At 44.7% G+C, this 21,493-nt stretch overlaps 1 protein-coding gene across 1 annotated transcript; it reads right to left on the bottom strand.

Annotated features, from left to right (window-relative positions):
• On the bottom strand, nucleotides 5,075–5,892 carry LOC8060069 (dirigent protein 21). Its single transcript, XM_002449330.2, has one exon. The coding sequence runs from the start codon at nucleotides 5,827–5,829 to the stop codon at nucleotides 5,263–5,265; it is 567 nt and encodes a 188-aa protein (XP_002449375.1). The 5' UTR covers nucleotides 5,830–5,892; the 3' UTR covers nucleotides 5,075–5,262.

The following is a 21,493-nucleotide window of genomic DNA, read 5'->3' as shown; positions in this document are numbered from 1 at the left end:
ACCCTTAATACCCCATGGCTTCCTAGAATGAATCCAGATGGACTTTGTAAAAGTTTCTGAGATGGGGTTATGGACTCATTGGGATAACGAGTGTCACCTAACTCCTTGGAAATAACATTTATCCCAACATATGGATTGTAGTGGACCTTCCTAGCGGACCCTCTAATTTGGCATAGAAGAATGGTTGAAGGAGTGATGATTCGAGCTACCTCAGGAGACAACTCAGCTTCTCTTAGCCATTCATAACTCAGAATAACCGAAAGGCTTTTGATGTGTTCTATGTCAACAGATTCTACTCTTAGAACGGATTGAGTGGTCCTTGCTAGAGGTCGTGTTTGGATAGGAAAATTCGAGGTGTTTCCATAATCTTCAAAAAGATCTTCCTTGAATTCAAAGGGATGCTCTAAAGGTGGTGGTTCATCATCCTTTAGTTGGTTTTGCATTCCTTTATCAGGAGGTTTCTCTACAACCAAATTAATAGATGGATTAGGTGGAATTTCTAACTCGGTTGCAAGTTCCTCATCTTTTGGTTTAGGATCAGGCTCGACTTCTTTTTCTTCTTTAGGAAACTCATCATAAATGCCTATGTAAGGGGTATTTTCAAGGATTCTCTCTAGGATAGCACTCCCCTCATCTGTAAGTTTGTGTGTGAATGAGCCTCCTGAAGCAATATCATGGTGAAGAGCAGCTTCCTTGTTTAGACCACGATAAAAGTGGTAGTACAGTACATGGTCAGGCAGGGAAAGGTTTGGACCGGATTTGGTAAGGCTTGTCAACCTAGCCCAAGCTGCTCCTAAAGTTTCCTTCTCTCTTTGTTTGAATCTAAGAATTTCGATTCTAAGGTCAGCGATTCGAAAAACTGGGAAGAAAGCGAGACAAAAGTTGTCCCGAAGTTCATCCCAATTTCCATTAACGCCTCCTACAGAATGAGCATACCACTTTTTTGCTCTTCCCAAAAGGGAGAGTGGAAATAATTTCCATTTAAGGGTTTCTTGTGTCATGCCAGAAATAGATCGGCAAGAGCACAACTGCTCGAATACGAGAATTTGGATGCATGCTCGGTATGCAAAGCATCACGGTATAAGATCAGGCGAGATGATCCTAGCAAGGTAGAGGGTGAAGAACGTCCCAGCCAGAAGAAAATCCCTGTCAAGATTATGTGGTATGCTCCTATAATACCACGCTTGAAATGTTTGTTCGAATATAAAGACAATGAAAAGTTGTTGCAGTGGCATAAATAAGACCGTAAGGTAGACAATATGCTCAGGCACTCTACTGATGGATCCTTGTGGAGAGCGATAGACAGAGAATTCCTATAGTTTGCAGATGAGGCTAGAAACTTGAGGTTTGCTTTAAGTATGGATGGTTTTAATCCTTTTGGGGAGCAGAGCAGCAGTCATAGCACTTGGCCAGTCACTCTCTGCATCTACAACCTTCCTCCATGGTTATGCATGAAGTGGAAGTTCATTATGATGCATGTGCTCATCCAAGGGCCGAAGCAACCTAGAAACGACATCGATGTCTACCTAAGGCCATTAGTTGAGGAACTTCTTCTTCTATGGAGCAAGCCAGGTGTACGCGTGTGGGACGAGTACAAACAAGAACACTTTGACCTACGAGCATTGTTTATGCAAAGCTCGCAAAAGCGTGAAATAAGTCGAGAAGAATGGATGCAGAAGGAGATCAAGAGGCAAGTGTAGGTAGCAATTAGTTCCTTGACAAGAGGGGTGGCTACATCATCACAACTGACAGACATCAACATTAGCCCCATAGGTCAGTTGAAGAGCAGCTGCGCCTCCATGGAAGTACCAACCGCCTAAGCTGACGCGAAGCTACGGTTCCCCGTGGATGACCTCACAGAACCGGTTAATTCATGTGAGCTACACATTTTAGAAGGAACCGGGACGAAGAAGGTGGTGGTCAGTGTTGTAAATGCTATCGACCGGATGAGAACACCAAGAATCCATGGTCAACCGGTACCAGAAGGATATGCTCGTGTCTCAGTGGATAGGGTGGAGATAGGTTGTGCCAGCGTGCCTCTCGACATTGAAGGGGGAAATGGGGAGAAGACTCTAGGTGAGGCGGAGAAGACATTCATTTGTTGGCGTAAGCGCTTCATCATCATTCTTGGAGTCTCACCGCTGCCACCTCATCTTACTGATGATCAAGATCTTCAGTATAGGTGCGTGGATTCAAAAACAATATAATTTATTCTCTTACATCCTATTCAAAAACAATTTGTTCACTAACAATTTATTCACTCACAACACTCGTTGTTTTCCTAGCTGGGACTTCAGTCCAAGTATTCATTCCCCAGCGCATCATAGTGTTGTGGGCGGTGAAGATGCATTGAAGGACCCAACTGCAACCCCATCTCCTCCACGACAGTCTCCAACGCTGCCACTGGCCGCACCCACCCCACCACCGCCTTCACCACCGCCTCGAATACGGTCTCCAACGCCACCACAGGCTGCGCTGTCCCCACCACCGCCACTGCCTCAAGCCAGTAAGAAGAGGTTTGCCTCAGCACCAAAGGCTTCGGTCCCACATCCTAGAAAGAAGCAGGCTCAGGCTCCCTCTGGCTCTAAAACAGCCAATGAAAAGTTACCTTATGAGAAGACTGGCGATGAGATAATTGCATCAGTTGCTTCTGATGTGAAAGCACACTTTGAAAAATGTAAAAGGAGTTTGAAGCGAAGCGGAACCCTAAAAAGCCATACCTCTACTTTCCAAAAGGAGAGTTGAGGAAGAGGGTGGAAGAGCACAACCAGAAAATGTGCGAAGCTCGAAAGCCTCCGCCAAAGTCAGACTATGAATGCCAACTAATAAAAGTTGTAAGAGCTCAATCCGCCCAGAAGAAAGCAGGAAAGGGTGTTCCACAGCTCGGGGACACATTAAGACCTTTGTCCCTGTTAATTGTGGCAGATCAGTATGGTTCAAATGTGGGCATAATACAGAGGAAATCTAGAGAGCCCACTTCGTCTGAGATGGACTCACTTGAAAATTATTTCATTGAGAGTGGTCTCCTGTACTCCACGATTCAAAATATTGTTGCTAGGCTAAAGTTTCCACGAGCGGAAGTAGTTGATGAATAGAGGAGAAATTTTGCACCGGGCAGGAGTCTAATGAACTCCAAGCACCTACATGTACTCGGTACGTAGATGTTTGCAATGAACAATTGGTGCACGGAGGCTTCTAAAGGCAGAGTTGATTGGATTTCTGTTCAAATTTGAAACCATCACTACTTCCATGGCGATGACCTTATCTTAGTCCAGATGAGCGAATTACACCAGCTATGCCACATGGATGCTCTGGACAAATCACTCATTAGCTACTTTTCTTGGTAAGTATTTATTCGTTTTTGTTAAACTCTCTAGCATGTCTATATAGTAGTAATCCTTACACACGTACTTGTTGATGGACTCACTATATGCAGGCTCCAAATGACTGAGCTCAGATCTAAAAACAATAATACTCTTGGATTTGTTGATCCTTACATCGTTTTCAAGGAGCCAAACCCTTCGGCGACTTGGATCAATGACATGTGTACGAATCTTATGAGGTTCTTCGTGAACCAAAAAGGGAAAAAAGAATACTCTTTCCCTACAACTTCAAATGAGTTATACATATATAGTTAACATGCAAGTGTGCACCTTTAATTTTACTTAACCCTAATCTACGACTCATGTCTCTATGAACAACTTTCACTGGATACTCATAGTCATCGATCTTGCTGAAAGTAAGTTAGTAATCTATGACTCAACGAAGAAACCACAACAAGATTACCAAGATATGATACACATCATTCAAAGGTAATTTCGATCCATTGCATGTATAAAGTAGACTAAGCTTGTATGTATGCATACTTAACGATCCAACTCTCTTGTTTCAAATATATCATTGGTTTAGGGTTTGGGAAAGATTCATTGTTCGGGAACATCTAACTCAAGGTAGGGCGCCACTAAAGATAATACAGCTACAGGTAAGTTTATCCTTCGTCAATGTACGTGGTATATCTTATATCTTGTCTTTTTTACGACATGAATCTTTACATCCTACAGTGGATCTTGAGACAAGAACCGGGGAACAACTTATGTGGATACTACATTTGCGAATATATTATGGCAGTAACAAATAGAATTCCTGAAGAATATTTCAGAGTATGTAACACATGTCTCTTTCCATTTTCTCTCGAATTACTATTGATAATCTTGATATAACTAATACCTTCTTTTAATTCAAATTGAAGACTGAATGGTTCAAGCAAAAACTCATGCAACATGAACAACTCCAAGCAATATAAGAGGCAATTGCAGCATTCCTTCGGGAACAAGTCATAAATCCAAACGGCAAGTTCCACTATAATCCTAATGAGAAGACGATTCCAAACAATGATGATCATTTGTATGCTTTGTAGATCTTTGGATGATGAAGTACAACTTGTAATAGGTTTAGGGGAGTAGTGCAGTAATAGATTTGGAGAATAACTTCTATATATTTATGTGCATATATTTATATATATATATGTAGTTACATATTTCAATTATATATGTATAAAATAAGCTTTTTGTCTTTTTTTGTTTTTATATATATATATATATATATATATATATATATATATATATATATATATATATATATATATAAACTAAAAAAGCAGAACTGAAAAAAAGAAAAAACAAGAGACCCCTTTAGTCCCGAGGCGTACTACCAGCTGCTGGCAGGACCCTTTAATCCCGGCTGGTAATACCGCTTAGGACTAAAGGGTGGGGCTTTGGCTCCGGTGCACGGAGCCAGGACTTCCGTCTTGGAATGCAGAGCTAATAAAGCCCCTTCGACTAAAGACCGATTTTGTAGTTGCATCTAGGAACTAGCCCCGATCCAAACATGTTGTAAGTCAGGCATGGCTAGGAATTACCAGACATCTGATCACTGCATACGTAAATTCATCTGAAAAGCACGGATGGCTTTTATTTGTCCAGGTTGGTGTTGAGATAATAATTGTCATAATTCAGATAAAAGAAATACTATATTAGCATAAAAATCATCAGAAATACGATATACCATGTACCAATTGTGTCACAAATATAAGACTTATTTCATTTTTTCTCGAAAGATCACAATAGACTTTACTACACATGAAATATATAAATAACGTAGTATTATGGATGTACGTAGTACGGGTCTGTTGGGCTCAGTGCCCTGGTACTGGTAGAAATCTAGACCATCAATCGGTGCAACGTCGCGACGCAAACAGGCCTGCTACACGCTCAGGCTCAGGTACATGTCAATCTTGAGCACGGCGTTGCCGTCGGTTGCGTTCAAGGTGTGGGTCCTGAACTCGCTATACCCGGTGACGCCGCGCAACGTGCCGGTGCCGCCGACGACGGCGAGCTCCCTGACGTCGACCTTGTCAAGGATGAGGTCCCTGCCCAGCACGGCGACGGTGCTGCCGTTGTGAGGCCCCGCCGTGAACACGACGTTGACGCAGAGCAGCGGCGCCAGCTCCGTCTGCGACGCGAACAGGTAGAACCCCTGCGCGCGGCCCATGGCGCGGGACGCCGCGTCGGGCCCTTCCGTCAGCGCGTCATCGACGACGAATGTGTCCCCGAACCGGAGGCTGCCGGCCGTAGGCAGCGGCGTCGTGCCCCTGGCCACACGTACCGCCGTCGCCGGAGCCCCCGGATATGCCGTCACGAGGTCGTGCATGTAGAACAGGAGGTGCGTGCTCGTCGGTGCGCTTCCGCCGACGACGACGGCGACGCCGCCGGCGAGCGACAGAGAGATGAGTAGTGCTAGCTGGAGCAGCATGCTGTTGCCGTGCTTCATGTTGGCCGCGCGGCTTGGCACGAGGGAGGGAGGAGCTGATCGATGAACTAAGTAGCTAGTATTCTCAGAATTTATAGACCAAGGCATGATTGCGTGGTCGAGTTTTCTTTTTCTACTGAGGATCGGACCAGGTAGCTAGATTGATATGCAAGGGCCTGGTGCCTGGTGGAGTATTCCGGCTATGCATGCAGGCTGAAATGGTTCTAGAAGCAAAATAATGGACCAGCTAGTTCGTGCCTTCGTTCTCAATGCAAGGTGCTTTTTGACTGTATACTATACATGTTATTTGCTTTTGTCGCTTTACATTTCAGCGCACGTCTAGAGAAACTTTGTGCCTTTTTTTTCTCGAGTGAAGCGGCGCATGGATTTGTAGTTTCTCTGATTCGATTTGGCTGCTGCGGGGCCCTTGTGTTTGGACGATGGGTCGATGGTGCATGTGCTCCAACTCGCTGTCGAAATGCTGCTGCTTTCTAGAAGCTCTATCAAGGTCAAGGCATGGCTGGACCTCTGCTAGGACGTTGACGGATGAGTCAACAAGCAAGCACGACTTCTGTTACAAAAGGGCGCAGCTGATCGAGGCCGCGACGGCGGCGCTCACCCAGCTGGCCACACCCGCGCCCGCCCAGCCAGCACCAAGCCACCAAGTTGCGCGGCGGTGAGAGGGAGCGACTCCAGGCGGAGGAAGAGCAGCACGAGGCGGAGTGTGTGTGGAACTGATGTGGTCAGGAGATGTGGGGACCGGACCACTGCACAACAGAGGAGCGGCGGCGGGAGCAGCCCGTCAGCGGAGAGGAAGCAAAGGGGCTCCTCGGGCCATGGGAGGCGAGGAGGCAGAGGGAGTCACGGAGGAGTGGCAGCGAGGCCAGGCAGAGTGGTAACGAGCTCGTGGCGCTCGGCCGTGCGTGTTGGCGAGAGACCGCCCGACGACGATGTCGTTGGTGACTACGGCGAGAACGTAGATGACATTAAACACGAAGACAGATAGAGTTTTGGTGCTACTCAATGTCGCAGCTTTTAGGTCTTTGATTCTGCATATAAATCGCTAGACACGGATCGCAGGCACAGGCGCCCCGATCCACCACGTCAAGACGTGCATCGTGCATATCTTGTTTCCCTGCAAGATACGCCGCGTGCACGATACTCGCCTTGGCGCGATCTACATGACCGACTCAGGTTGAGTCATGACCCGGCACGCCACCGATCATGCCCTCCTGCTAACTACCCTTGCTAATACTAAACTAACAAAAGATTACATAGATAACTTGTGCAACATCTTAGCTAACAATTCTCCCCCTAAGCTTGATGCACTCTATCCACGTCGATAGCTCTCCTCAGCTCCTGAAACCTGTCACGCCCCAAGGCCTTCGTGAAGACATCTGCCAGAGATCTGTTGTGCCGATGTGATCTACCTCCATCTTGCCTTCTTCAACACACTCTCGGATGAAATGAAACTTTGTGTCAATGTGTTTACTTCGATCATGATGAACAGGGTTCTTTCTCAGTGCAATAGTTGACTTGTTGTCCATGAGCAGTTTCACTAGCGCCTCTTTTGTCCCAAGCAAGTCTCCAATCAAGCGACTCAACCAGACACCTTGACATGCTGCTGCTGCCACGTACTCAGCTTCACATAAAGATAATGTTACAATCTTCTGCTTCTGTGATCCCATGTGACCTGATTGCCTCCCAGGAAATAGACAATCCTAGTGGTGCTCTTCCTATCTTGAATGTCACCAGCAAAATCACTGTCACTGAATCCAAGCAAAAACAGTTCCAATTCAGTGCCTCTTCCATACCTACGGGACCCAAAGGATGCAGTGCTTTTTGAGCAAATAGCTAACCGCCTCGACCATGATGATGTTCTATTTGGGAGCCTGAAGTGGCTAGAGAATTCCAAAGAGATGAAGCAAGCGGCAATTGATCTGCTCAATAATGACTATCCGAAGCAGTGGATGGTGCTGTATTTCAACCTCTAGATCCTGATGTTGAAGGCTCGGCATGGTTAGTCTGACGATAGCTTCAACAAGCTCTTAAACGTTGATCTCTGGGCAAAGAAGTTGATCTGGCTAGTGGCGCTGATACTTAAATGTTGGACGCTTTCCCTAACCATTGTGTCCTATATCAGGGCCAGTATCAGAGCTTGGAGAGCTATCCACACTTTTGCATGGGTGCGAATGACAAGGCAGCCTTGGGTGGGCCAAAGAAGAAAAGGGCCATGAAGAGTAGTGTTAAGCGAATCTCGTGTCATCAAAATGAGGATGATGCTTACACGCAAAAGGAAAAGTCATGCCCTGTCGATGTGGTACATGCCTATCATAGATAGCCTACAGGCTATATTTAGGAACCTCGAGGATGCCCAACTGATGTCTCGTCATGCATCTGGTGATCACATGAACAATGAAGGCAAGCTACAGCACCCTTCCAAGGCTAGCAGTAGAAGTGTTTCAATGCCACACTCTTGGACTTTGGCAAAGAGGCAAGGAACATTAGGTTCACGCTGAGTACCGACAAGAGGAACCCATTCAATGACCTTAGCAGGTTGCACAACACTTGGTCAATCATCGTCACCATCTACAACCTACCTCCCTAGGTGTGTCAAAAGCACAGGTACCTTCTGCTGACCATGCTTATTTCCTAACTAAGGCAGTCTGGCAATGATATAGATGTGTTCCTAGAGCCGTTCAAAGAGGACATGAAGATACTATGGGAAAAAATTTCATATGAAGGATGCATCCCTAAGGAATAAGGTCGTTCAAAAAGCCATCATCTTTGTCACCATCATTGATTACACTAATCTTTTTTCATTGTGAGGGCAAATCAAAGGAAAGACAGGCTATGTAGTTTGCATCGACGGCACTTATTGCACTTACCTTAAGGGATCCAACAAGATGGTATACATGAGGCATAGATGATTCCTCATCAGACACCACAAGTACCAAATAGAGCAGGTTGTTCAACACTTGCAGAGAGAGACCAGTTGGCCGAGATGCTAGGAAATCTCGAGCATCGTGGCCATGTTTGTGGCATATCCTCAAGAAAGGGTTAGAAGACCATGGAGTCTTGGCAATCTAATGCAAGCTTATTCCACAAGTGGTAGGTGTATAAAAAAGGGCTCATCAAGAAAGGCCATGATGAGGCAATGAGGATCATGATCATGGGGTCAGACATGTTCAAGAGCACCGACCCTAAGATGGTGGAGTTAAGGTCACAGGTGCTTTGATAGGCTGGCGTACTATTGCCATAGGGTGAAGCCCACTACTACATAAATTCTTTTCCAAGGCAGCCATTTTAGATTAACCGAAGCAGGCAATGAAAACAAAGAGAAGAAAGGTCACGGTAAATGGAGGTATTTTCTAAGGCATTGTGTTGCTCGCCTCGGTTAATCAAAAAAATAATCAATGGATAGGCCCGACGAGCCCATCCTTAGGATCGCCCAGCCCATTTTTGGGTCACTGTCACCGTAGCTGCTCTCCGGCGCCTGCCGCCGCAAAGTGTTGACGGTAGATAACTTCTAATTTTAACCACCAACCAGACATGAAAATGGATCTATTTGCAAACACCTAGTAGATATAGGGTTACCACTAACAGAATTCCACGAGTTTTGGTGAATATTTGTTTCTATAGGGTGTCAGCTAAAAACAATCAAAGATGATCCACATGTCGGATTTACATAGAGAATAAGCGAACTACAACTCAGGAACACACTAGAAGACTCAGGAAGCCATCCCCTACAAGCTAGGGCCCACCTCCCATAGACCATGTGTGGGTCCCCAGGTGGTAGGGGTGGCCGCCCGAGGGTCTCCACCAATCAGGTGGAACCTCGTGGATCCTACCTCCATAGCTTTTGAGGAGTAATCTTGGCTGTCTATCAAGGTCGGTTTGATCCGAGGGCTGTGGTGCCTCCTAGGGGGCTATATAAGCAAACCCCCTGCCCCCTGGCTCAGTGCCAATTCTAAAACCTGAATTCATATTTTTCAGAGAGAATTAGCCAGAGAGGGGTCCCTCGAATGGATCTATCTCTTTAGGGTTATAGCAACAAGAGAGATTGAGAGAGTATAGGGTGGACATAGAAGTGGAGGAAGCCCGGCCTATCAGTGTCTTCTTTCTTGTATGTGCAGGATCAAGTCTCCTAACCCGAGGCTTGGTTCTAAAATCATTCAGCAATTCGACTTCTAATACTAGTAAGCTTATTGTTCTTATTATTCTTTAGTTTACCGGGTTACTCTACGTGTAGGGAATAGAGTAATTATTCATAGCGTAAGCGTGGTGCTTGGGCTAGGAATACTCGTAGATGCTCCCTATCTGGCCAGATTTGTGGTAACATTGGGGGGAAGTGACAGTCTCCTTAGTGTCTCTGTAATCCAGGTCCCATCAGGAGGTAAGGTAGGAAATAGTGTGCCGGGGTTAAGCATCCTCTGTGGTGTCTCTTTTCCTTAGGTGCCCCCTTAGAGCAATAACTACACAACTTACCACAGGTTAGAGGAAAGCTGACAAAGGAATTCTCTCTATATTGCTTAATTCTAACTATCTTGTCTTGCAGCCCTTGGGTAGTACTTAAGACCAGGTTAGTCTTTTGCACGTTTGCTCCTTGCCGATAACTAAATACGATACTCTAGAATTATCTCTCGAGTGAAGTGTTCACTGATATCCGTATGCCTGTGGATTATTTCTCTTAGATTCTTTCATGTGCGTAACCAATATCAACACTAAGGGAGGCCTCCCAGAGTGCCGCTATAGTCAGATTCGGCTCCTCCATGTGCCCCGCCACCAAATCTGGCTCTTCCACACTGAAGGAAGGTCGATCGACACTAGAGGAGGTCGATACGCATTGTATAGCTCCAAGGTGCTAGAGGAGCTCGATCCACCACCACATCCTCTGGGTACGCGAGTGCGAAGTTCGCCACCGCTTCTACCAAGCTCACGCATGAGGTCATCGCCTTCGCCATCGGGGCCCACACATGAGGCCGTTGCCGCCATGCACATGGACGCGAGGCTGCTAAATTCAGGCACAGTCACATGTCAGGTAACCATGCCACCATGTTAAAAGGGCCTAATATGGCTAGAGTGGGGTGAATAGCCTATTTAAAAAATCTACAAACTCACTAGAGCAAGGAGTTAGTAAATAGCGAAGCAAAGCTTTTTCTCTAGCTCTAATTGAGGATTTGGATGTCACCTATCCCAACAATTCAAGTTGCTAAGATCACTAGGCACACAAGAGCTATGTCACTACAAGCTATACTAGTGAACTAAGCTACACAAGGCAAAGCTAGCAACTAAAACTAATTACACTACTTTGTGAGAATATAAATGAAGAGGGTGTGATCTTTATACCGCCATGTAGAGGTAATTGAACCAACCAATATGATGAAAACCAATCACTAGGAGAAATCTAATTAAACACAAGAGATAGACACAAAGAGTTTTCTCTTGGGGTTCACGTGCTTACTAGCACGCTAGTCCCAGTTGTGTCGACCAACACTTGGTGGTTCAATGGCTAACAGGTGTTGCACGAACCTTGTCCTCACGTAGAACACCACAAGAACCTACCCACAAGTAAGGTAGCTTAATGACACGTGCAATCCACTAGAGTTGCCTTTGGTGCTCCACCGAGAAAGGTACAAGAATCCCTCACAATCACCAGAAGATGGCCATGAAAAATCACCAACTCATGCTAATGCTCTTTAGCTACTCCAAGCCATCTAGGTGGTAGCAACCATCAAGAGAAACAAGAAAACTATAGCCACAATGATCCCCAAGTGCCACTAGATGTAATTACTCACGCAAATGCACTTGGAATCACTCCCAATCTCACTATGATGATGAATCAATGATGGAGATGAGTGGGAGATGTTTGCTTAAGCTCACAAGGATGTTAAGTATGTCAAAGTGCCAAGTGATGATGTCTAAGAGCCGGACACTACATATTTATAGAGGTCCCCAATGAAAAGACCTCTATTAAGGGCATCAGACGCACCTACGCTAGGGCGTCAGATGCTGCTTAGCGTCCGATGCTGCCCTGATAGTGCTGTTGGATTGGTACCATGTGTCCTCAGTCAACCCTAACACGTTGATTCCCAACGGTCAATTAAACATTGATGTTCTCAGATACGAGGCGTAGGACGCATCAGGTGCTATGCACCGGACATGCCACCCTCACACTGGATGCTACTAAAAGAGTTCTAGACACTCTCAGAGGCACGTCAGACATGTCCAATAGTACAACATCAGATGTTCGCCAGCATCAGTCGTACAAAACGCATCAACACTAGAAGCCCTCTCTTCAGCAGTGCTACAATGCGAGTATCGGACGCATCGACGCCAATGAGTCAGATGCTTCGATGCACAAGACAATTTGCACCTAACTACGCTGCACTCCATGACTTTTCCAAAACTTTCCTCCAGTGCAATAGAAAATATGCATTTAATGTTCTCAAAAGCACTAAATGCCAACTCGCAAGCTCGGCGGGAGGGAGAGAAGAACCCAAACCCCTCCCCACCTCTTGAACCCTTGCCCAAAAGTGCTAACCACCAAGTATACCACCTTGTGCACATGTGTTAACATATTTTTCACAAATATTTTCAAGGGTTCAGTTAGCACACTAGGGTCTAAATGCATGCACATGAAAAATGTCATCAAGTGGCACTCGTTAGACCGCTTAGCTAAAGAATTTCTCTCTTCATAGTATGGCTATATATCCTAAACATGATCACACCCTCTATGGTGTCTTGATCACTAAAACCAAAATCCTAAGAAATGCCTTGGCCTTGATCTCCATAGAGTTTTGTTTTTCTCTTTCTTCTTTTCAATTTCAGCACTTGATCACCTTGTGGTCATCACCACCATCACCATGATCCTCTAGGCTCCATCACTTAGCATCTACCAACCTCATCTAATTCACACACACTTAGCATAGAGGTTAGTACTTTTGGTTTCATCAATTATCTAAAACCAAACTAGGGCTTTCACCGTGCCACTAGGCTACCAGGTTGTTGTCGCATCACTAGGCCACGAGCTTGCATGGCCATGGATGATGCATGCACCATCAAGAAGGGCTAGGACGTCCTGCATGAACCACCCTATGTGTAGCCATGGCCAGCCTCTGGGAAGGAGAGGGGCATCACTTGGGAAGGGAGAAAGGGGCGGACCAAGGAAGGAAGGGGAAGGGAAGGAAGGGGAGGGGTGACGGGGATAGGAGTGAGAGAGTCAGGTAGCCAGGTTAGGGAGTGAGACGAGATGGGCTAGGGCTTTGACTTTTTATATATGCTATGATCAAGTTTGGGGCAAGTGGGCTTTCTTGTGGGCTCGGCCATATTAGGCGTGGCATACTTTCTAAGTGGCCCGCCTTGGTTAATAGGGCTATTTGTGGAGGCGAGCTCCTTTATAATAACCACCTCTATTTAATATATTTGTGAGGTATTTTTTATAACCGCCTTAGTTAATAAAAAACAACTACCTTGATTAATGCTAGGCTTTAACTGAGGTGGTTTACAGATTAGCCTGTCTCGGGAGGAAAATTGAAAATGTCTCACAAAAGATTTTATGTATTAGCGGCCGCCGTACAAGAGAAGGTGGTGCCTCTAACTAAAGGACTCCCTAGGTATCCAATCGATGATATCATGGAACAAACTGTCTGCATGCTCTTAGTGCCCTAACACAGAACAATGCTGAAAAAGAAGGAGGTGGCCAATAGAGTGGCATTGTTAGGTAGAAGGACAGTGTATGACAACAATCTAATCTCGCTCGACTATGCCAGGGTGTACATGACATTGGTCAACCTAGAACATAATGAGTTTGAAATCCACATTCCAACTGCAATAGGGATCCAATTCCTTGGAATGACTATCAGTTGTGAAGTACTCTAGAATAAGAGCAACATTATCTTGGATGAGGCAACACCTACATTGCAGCCATCATTGTCTCCCACGGATGATGACGACTATGTTAGTGATGATAACGACAATGCTGGCATGGCAGCAGTTCTTAGGGTAGTCCACCTCCTGGCATGAACAATCTAGAGGGAGGTACATTGGCAGCATTAAGCAAAGATACACCACCTACAAAGTGGTCCAAAGGAGGGCAAAGGGCAATGTTGGCAATTCTTAGTGCAATCATTAAAGGTAGATACAAAGTCTAGCCTTCAGCAATGGCACTAGAATTGTGTGTTGATTATTCTTATGTCTATTGGAAATTCCGCAAGCGCACAGAATATATTAGTTGTAGCACTTCAATTGGGAGTACCAAGTATCGTATTTATTTCCATAGGGAAGCTATATGTGGCTAAGAGATGACTCTAATGAACTTACTAAGAATAACCTAATCTAGCAAGGTGATCTAAATAACTGATAAGTTGGATATGGGTTATAGACTAAGTAATAACCTAGCTACTACCACTTGGAGACAACCTTGACGTAATAGGAGAGGTCCTAGAGTGTGTAAGCAATATTTCTATCTAGCTCAAGAATATCTAATTTAGCAATCAAGCGTCCTGACTAGTACTTCGGACCGTACGTGTCCCGAGTTAATCAGGCACGACGCACAATGAGGTCTATGTTTTAAGAACTAGGCCCAATGTGGTGGAATACATAGGCTAACAAGGCTGTCACCACCTGCCGCTACCACAGCTATCCGGAGGCCTAGCCACAATCCAAGGTAACATATAGTCTAAGCACCATGCCTACACTACAAGATACTACTCTAATCCTGCGCAAGAACTAGAGCACCGACTAGCGGCGAAGAACCCATACTAGAAGTAAACAAGACAACTAAACTATTTATAATTGAGCTACTAGCACTCAAATGATAAGTATATCACTTAACACAATAAGTAAAGGCACTCAATGCAATAAGCAAAGTACTCAAAGTAAATGCTGAAAGTAGAAATAGATAATGCAAGAGTACTTACAAGAGGGAATTACCAAAGCTATGCTAGAGGCTCTAGAAGACTCCTCTGTTACAGCTCCAGACTCCACTCTTCACTCTCACTCTCACTACTAGTCTCACTAGAGAATGGACTACACAAGCACAAATGAGTCAACTAGCTTTCTCTCTACATTGGCTCCCTAAATACAGTTGAACTAGGGGGTATTTATAGGACAGAGGTGACTGGAAGCTCTAGCGCAAAGTGGAGTGGCGGGCGCTAGGAATGAGTGGCGAGCAGCATTGAGTAGTGGTGGGCGCCAGGATCCTGTGGCGGGCGCTATCTCCTCAGAACTGACATAGCATCTGATGGCTCCAGATCATCCTTAGAGGCAGTTTGCTTCACAGGTATGTCGCTTCGCACGTGTTGGAAATACTTGTTGCATGCGGTGAAAACCCATAATCCATGTGACACTTGTTCCTTTCCTTTGGATGAAACCGACTTCACTTCAACATCCTAGATGTTGACACATGTGAAATCATGCGGATCAGTGATGTGGCAGTTGAGGTGGGGTGGCGCCCGCCAGGTGGGCCTTGGCGGCCGCCACCTGGACCTAGCGCCCGCCACCCTCCTAGTCCCCGGTGGGCCCATAGGTGCTGGACAGCCTCTTGGTGGTCAAATTCTTGTACATTTCAACATTTTCTCTGCATACAAATAAAACTCATGTACAAGTGGAATTCCATTAGTTTAAACCAAATTCCCTATCGTCTATGTCTCTTTTATCCATGAATTGATGTCTTGTTGATGGTTTAAAATATGCATTTAATGAGCATCAACAGGCACTGTCTTCCTGTACTGAGGAAGCCTATAGAAAAAGAGGAGGCTATATCCTAGAAGCACACCAAGACAAGTTGGGTGACCTATCAAATAGCCAATGAGTTCCAAAGCTCAACTTTGTTTGAAAGGTATGCTATTGGCACGCATAGTCAATAGAAAATGTATATATGCGGAGATACTAGCAGATTTTTTTCACTCCCCCTAGTTTCAAGTGCAGGCTACAAACACCACTAATAGTTTGGCTCATTTCCTATGATTGCACCGACCACTACAAGCATAGGAAGTTCATGTTGACCTTGGGCTAGCTCATCGATGATGAGTCATGGGAGGTATAGAGGTTCCATCTCTAGTATATGGAGGTGGCTAAAGTAGGCCTACAAACATTTGTTGTCAAGGTTCCATGGAGTACCTCCACTTGTCTAACAATGCTCAAGTCATCATAGATTTCCACGGCATGCATAAGCTGTTACGGCGCAAGGACCTTGTTGTCGCTATGGTGATGCTATTTGCCCTATAAGTTATTAATTATGACTTTTACACCTTTGCATCATTGTAGGTACTTTAGGATGAAACTATTAACGCCATGATGACTTGTCCTTGCAGGATGTAGTCCTATGTATGGAAGGAACTTTGCAAAGATATTATTTACATATTTCGATGCACATTACTCAAAGGGTCATTGTCATGGGGTCAAAACCATGACAGGCATTGATGTTCATGGTAGTGTTGGAGTATGTGTCTTTGGTGGCTTAGGTGGAATCAAGAACACAAGAATCACAAAGTGGATGCAACGGTTTATCCTAGTTTGGGCTATCGGGGCCCTATGTCCAGCAGTTGATGATCCAACAGATTGTAAGAATGAAAGAGAGAGATTTGGTAGGGGATAGCATGGTGTTGAACCTAGGGAAGCCTCATCACTAGTGGAGCCTTCCCCTTATGAGAGAGGAGGAAGACGATGGTGTGGTGGAGGTGCTCTTGATGCTCCTCTCTAGGTTGTTCTGCTCTCGTTGCAGAGCATGAGCCAAATGGTGAGGACCCGAATGATCTACATGGAATCATCCTTCCCCTCTTAGGATCCGACCTCCCCCATATGTCTTGAGGTAAGTTGGTACATGGCAGTTTAGGGGAGTTGGGACTGTGGTCTACATACGCTAGAATTCAGGAGGGTCTTGCAGCAGTGCCATGTGGACCATGGCAATGTCATAGAGCTAAAGAAGCTCTAGGCATCGTCCGACTGCTTTGTCCTAACATGCAAAGTGTCAGGCTATGTCAGATTGGACCAGCCTCCACCAGGTGCACCTTCTGGAGGCTTCTTAGTGGCGAAGGCAGCCGGCTTGATGGGCTAACGCATGGGCCAGGAAGCCTCCCCTAGAATCAGCGGACGACCTTGTCATCTTGCGTCATGCATCATGTGTGACCACGTTGGAGGAGCAGTTGGTAGAGCCACGCTTGCGGGGCAGTGCTAGGGAGCCCCTCGAGCCCTGCTGGCTTGGGGTGCCCCTTTTGCTCCCAAGCCTTGGTTGGCATAAAAGGCTAGGATGGAGCCAAGGATGAGGTCTAGACTTCCATCAATCAAGAGCCTGAGGCTCGAGCGAGCCCCCGAGCCTCGAGCAGAGGCAGCGGGTGTGCTTAGGTTTGACCTGATTCGTTTGCTAGAGGGTATGCACCAGCATACCTAATGTGACTGCTTGGCTTATTAGGAGAGGGAACCCCTGACCTTGCTCCTCCCCTGACCTCTGCTCTAACTAGGGCCATACTAACAAAACTCCCTTGGTGTGAGCTGTGCTTTTCTGATTCGTGCAGGTACTAGTGATGCGCCAAGAGTCCGGCCTCTGGGCGAGGAGAAATGGTGGACCTTCACCAAGCTGGGTGTTGACGGTTCTTAAGTATCAATTTTAATTATCAAATAAACAAGAGAAAGAACCAATATGCAAACAACACCTAGAATTAGGGTTTGATCTGACAGAATTCCATGAGTTTTGTTGTTTATCTATTTCTACAGGAGGTTATTAGGAAATAAGGAAGAAAGGCCCACATGTCGGGATTACATAGAGATATCAACACACCGCACAATTTTCTACCATCTAGAAGACTCCAGAAGCCACGGGAACAAAGCAGAGGCCGAAAGGGGCCTGGCCTAGGGCGCCCACCCTGAGGACCAGGGTGCCCACCCCCTCCTAGATGCCAATCAGAACTCTTTTCGCGGACGACGCTCCACCGACCTAAAAGATGAAGGATAACCGTCCAATCAATGTCGGTTTGATCCAATGGCTCACGTTCACTTGAGGGGACTATAAAACCAGACCCCCTGGCGCCTGGAGGAGACAAGTTCACCATAGAGTTGAGAGGAGCCCTCGAAGGAATACCTCTCCTCTAAATAAAATTTCTTTTAGGCTTAGCATCCAATGTGAGTAGAGTTAGATCTTCTAGTTTCTACTACATTGAGAGAGATAGAGTGGAGGTGTAGATCGGAGAAAGCCCGGCCTGTCGGTGTCTACTCCGAGTTTGTACCTGCGGGATCAAGTTCTCCTAACCCGAAGCTTGCTCCTAGGATTCTTCAGTATTTTGACTTCTAAATTCTAGTAAGTTCTTGTTTTATTGTTCTTTGGTTTATGAGTTTACTTTAATCTGTTCGCGTAGAGTTTAGAGTAATCATCTCTAGCGTAGACGTGGTGTTTGGGCTAGGATACTCATAGATATTCCCTGACTAGCTAGACCGTGGTAGTAGCGAGGAACGTGACATTTCCGAGTTACCTTTGCAGACCATATCTTGTTAGCAGGAAGGATAGGGTTTATAGGTGCGGGTTGAACATCCTCTGTGGTGTCTAGATTCCGTTAGCCTCCCCATTAGAACAGTAGATCATCCTTACCAAGGTTAGAAGGAGATTACGGTTGTAGTCTTCTCTATTTATCACTCACATCGAGAAACATTCTTTGTAGCCTAAAGGTTAGTAGTAATAGACCGGGTTAGACAGATGCACTCTTTCTCCTAGTGGTAAAAATATAAATACGATACTCTGGATAACCTCCCGGGTGAAGTGCTCACCGATATCCGTGCGCTTGCGGATCAATTCCTTATTGCGTTCCCAAATATCAACAAGCATTTCTGGCGCCGTTGCCGGGGAGAAAGACGGTTTGTTGAGATAACCTTGATTCTTACTACTAGCTTGTATCTATACTTTTAATTTTTCTTATCTTTTATATTCTTACCTTATGGAAAACCAAAATTCTAAATCGATCCACGAATCTGCAGTCCCTTCAGTAACTGACCTTTTACCATGGAAGTCATCACAGCCTATCCAAACATCCCAGTATAGGTTAAGTTCAATATAGGTTAAGTTCAAGGTTGATTGCCATGATTCAAAACCTATCTTTTTCGGGAAAGGAAGACGAAAACCCTTACCTTCATATTAGAGATTTTGAGCAAACATGTGATTCTCTTTGCATTGAAGGCATTTCTGATAAAACTTTACGTTGGAAGCTTTTTCCTTTTTCCTTAAGGGGAGAAGCTAGACAATGGTACAGTCAGAAGGTAAGTCAACAACGAGGTGAATGGGGAGTTTTACGAGCCAAGTTTTGCCTAGATTTTTATTCCCTCGACCGTATCAGCGACCTTAGACTCAAAGTCCTATCTTTTAGACAAAAAGATAATGAAACTTTGGGAAAATCCTGGAAATGTTTTTCTGATCTTTTAGAATCTGGTCCAAACCTTAATCTTGAAGACCCTGTTCTTTTATTTCACTTTTTTTGAGGTCTTCAGAAAGATCATAAACGAATACTACATACAATGTCTAGAGGTTCTTTCTTTCGCATCCCTACTGATGAAGCTAGAGTGATCCTAGATAGAATCCTAGAAGCTAAGATGGATAATACCCTTCGTGATGAAACCCACGAAGCCAAAGTAGACACTCTGCCAAATTCTTCATCTACTTTAGCTATCCCAAATTTTGAGCCACAAAAGGAAGAAATTCCAGCACCGGACTTCATGCTGGATATAGAATCTGATCTTTTTGCCGATTTTGGAAACATTTCAAACTACCATTCTATTAACAGACCCCAAAACGGCCAGTTTAGCATTTGTTTACCAACTGAATATCAATTGACAGAGCTTATCGCAGTCATGAGTAGCGAATGGTTGGAGGAATCAGAGCTTTCCTCTGATGTAATCTGTTTGGATACACCCTCTATATACGCTGTGCTTCTGATTCTGATCGATTTGATGCTCTCTATAATCCTGTTGTGGGGATCAACATTATGTCTAAATCTTTTGCACTTAAACTATTTAAAAATCTTGTCTTAACTCCCACAACAAAGGTCATAAAGGAATCTTTGGGACGATTAGTCCCCAGTCTTGGAATTATTAATGTCCTACCCCTTACGGTAGAAGGCTCCATGGTGCATTTGAACTTCTATATCTTTGATACATGGGACTTCGACCTATTGATAGGACAACCTTTTAGAAGACTCCTTTATGAAGGTCATACTGGAAAGCTACACATTTCTTTTGGAAAAACCTTTAAATTTCCCATAACGATTTCACACTCCTTAAACAATAAGGCCGAGTCATATCTTTTGCCTCATCCTGTGGAGGAGGTAAAGGCTGTATCTCTAGAGCTTTTAGATGAACCAGACTTAGAAGAAGAAGCTCCTTTCTTCACAGAAGAAGAGGCCAAACCTTCTGAACCTGAACCCTTAGATGAGTTTGCAGAAACGCCTAGACCTCCAATTGAGCTTAAAAGTTTACCACCCGGTCTTATCTATGCTTTCCTAAACTATAATCTTGAGTTTCCTGTGATCATTAGTGATAAACTCACTCAGGAGCAAACTCTGTGATTAATGACCATTCTTGAGAAACATCACTCAGTTTTCGGCTACTCACTCCAAGATCTTACAGGAATCAGTCCTATGATTTGTACCCATCGTATTCTGATAGATCCTTCTGTTTCACCTTCTCGAGAACCTCAACGTAGACTTAACAACACAATGAGAGAGGTAGTTAAAAAGGAAGTTATAAAGTTGTTGCATGCAGGGATTATATATCCTGTGCCGCACAGTGAGTGGGTAAGCCCAGTGCAAGTTGTGCCTAAAAAGGGAGGCATGACTATTATTATGAATGAAAAGAACGATCTAATTCCGCAACGCACCGTCACAGGATGGCGGATGTGCATAGACTATAAAAAACTAAACAAAGCCACGAGAAAGGATCACTTTCCTTTACCTTTCATAGATGAGATGTTAGAGCGATTAGCGAACCATTCGTTCTTCTGTTTCTTAGATGGATATTCAGGGTATCACCAAATCCCGATCCATCCTGATGATCAAAGCAAAACCACTTTTACATGCCCATATGGAACTTATGCTTACCGTAGAATGCCTTTTGGGTTATGTAATGCACTAGCTTCTTTTCAAAGATGCATGATGTCTATATTTTCTGATATGATTGAAGAGATTATGGAAGTTTTCGTGGATGATTTCTCTGTTTATGGAAAAACTTTTGATAGTTGTCTTGAAAACTTAGACAAGGTTTTGCAAAGATGTGAAGAAAAGCATTTACTCCTTAATTGGGAAAATGTCATTTTATGGTTAGGGAAGGAATAGTGCTGGGACACCTAGTGTCTGAAAGAGGTATTGAGGAAGACAAAGCTAAAATTGAAGTAATTGAACAACTACCTCCACCTATGAATATAAAAGGAATTCGAAGCTTTCTTGGCCATGCTGGTTTTTATCGTAGATTTATAAAAGATTTTTCATTTATTGCTAGACCACTTACTCTTTTGCTAGCCAAGGATAATCCTTTCGAATTTGATGATGCATGTCTAACATCTTTCAATTTATTAAGGAAAGCACTCATCTCTGCACCAAACATTCAACCCCCTGATTGGTCGTTGCCTTTTGAAATTATGTGTGATGCTAGTGATTATGCTGTGGGGGCAGTTTTAGGACAAACTAAAAATAAGAAGCATCATGCAATC

The sequence above is a fragment of the Sorghum bicolor genome, chromosome 5 (genome assembly GCF_000003195.3).
Source record: "Sorghum bicolor cultivar BTx623 chromosome 5, Sorghum_bicolor_NCBIv3, whole genome shotgun sequence".
NCBI lineage: Eukaryota > Viridiplantae > Streptophyta > Magnoliopsida > Poales > Poaceae > Sorghum > Sorghum bicolor.
This window is presented reverse-complemented; position numbering and strand designations above follow the sequence as displayed.

Excerpts from the sequence above, each read along its gene's own strand:
- LOC8060069 (XM_002449330.2), bottom strand. The coding sequence starts at position 5,829 with ATGAAGCACGGCAACAGCATGCTGCTCCAGCTAGCACTACTCATCTCT.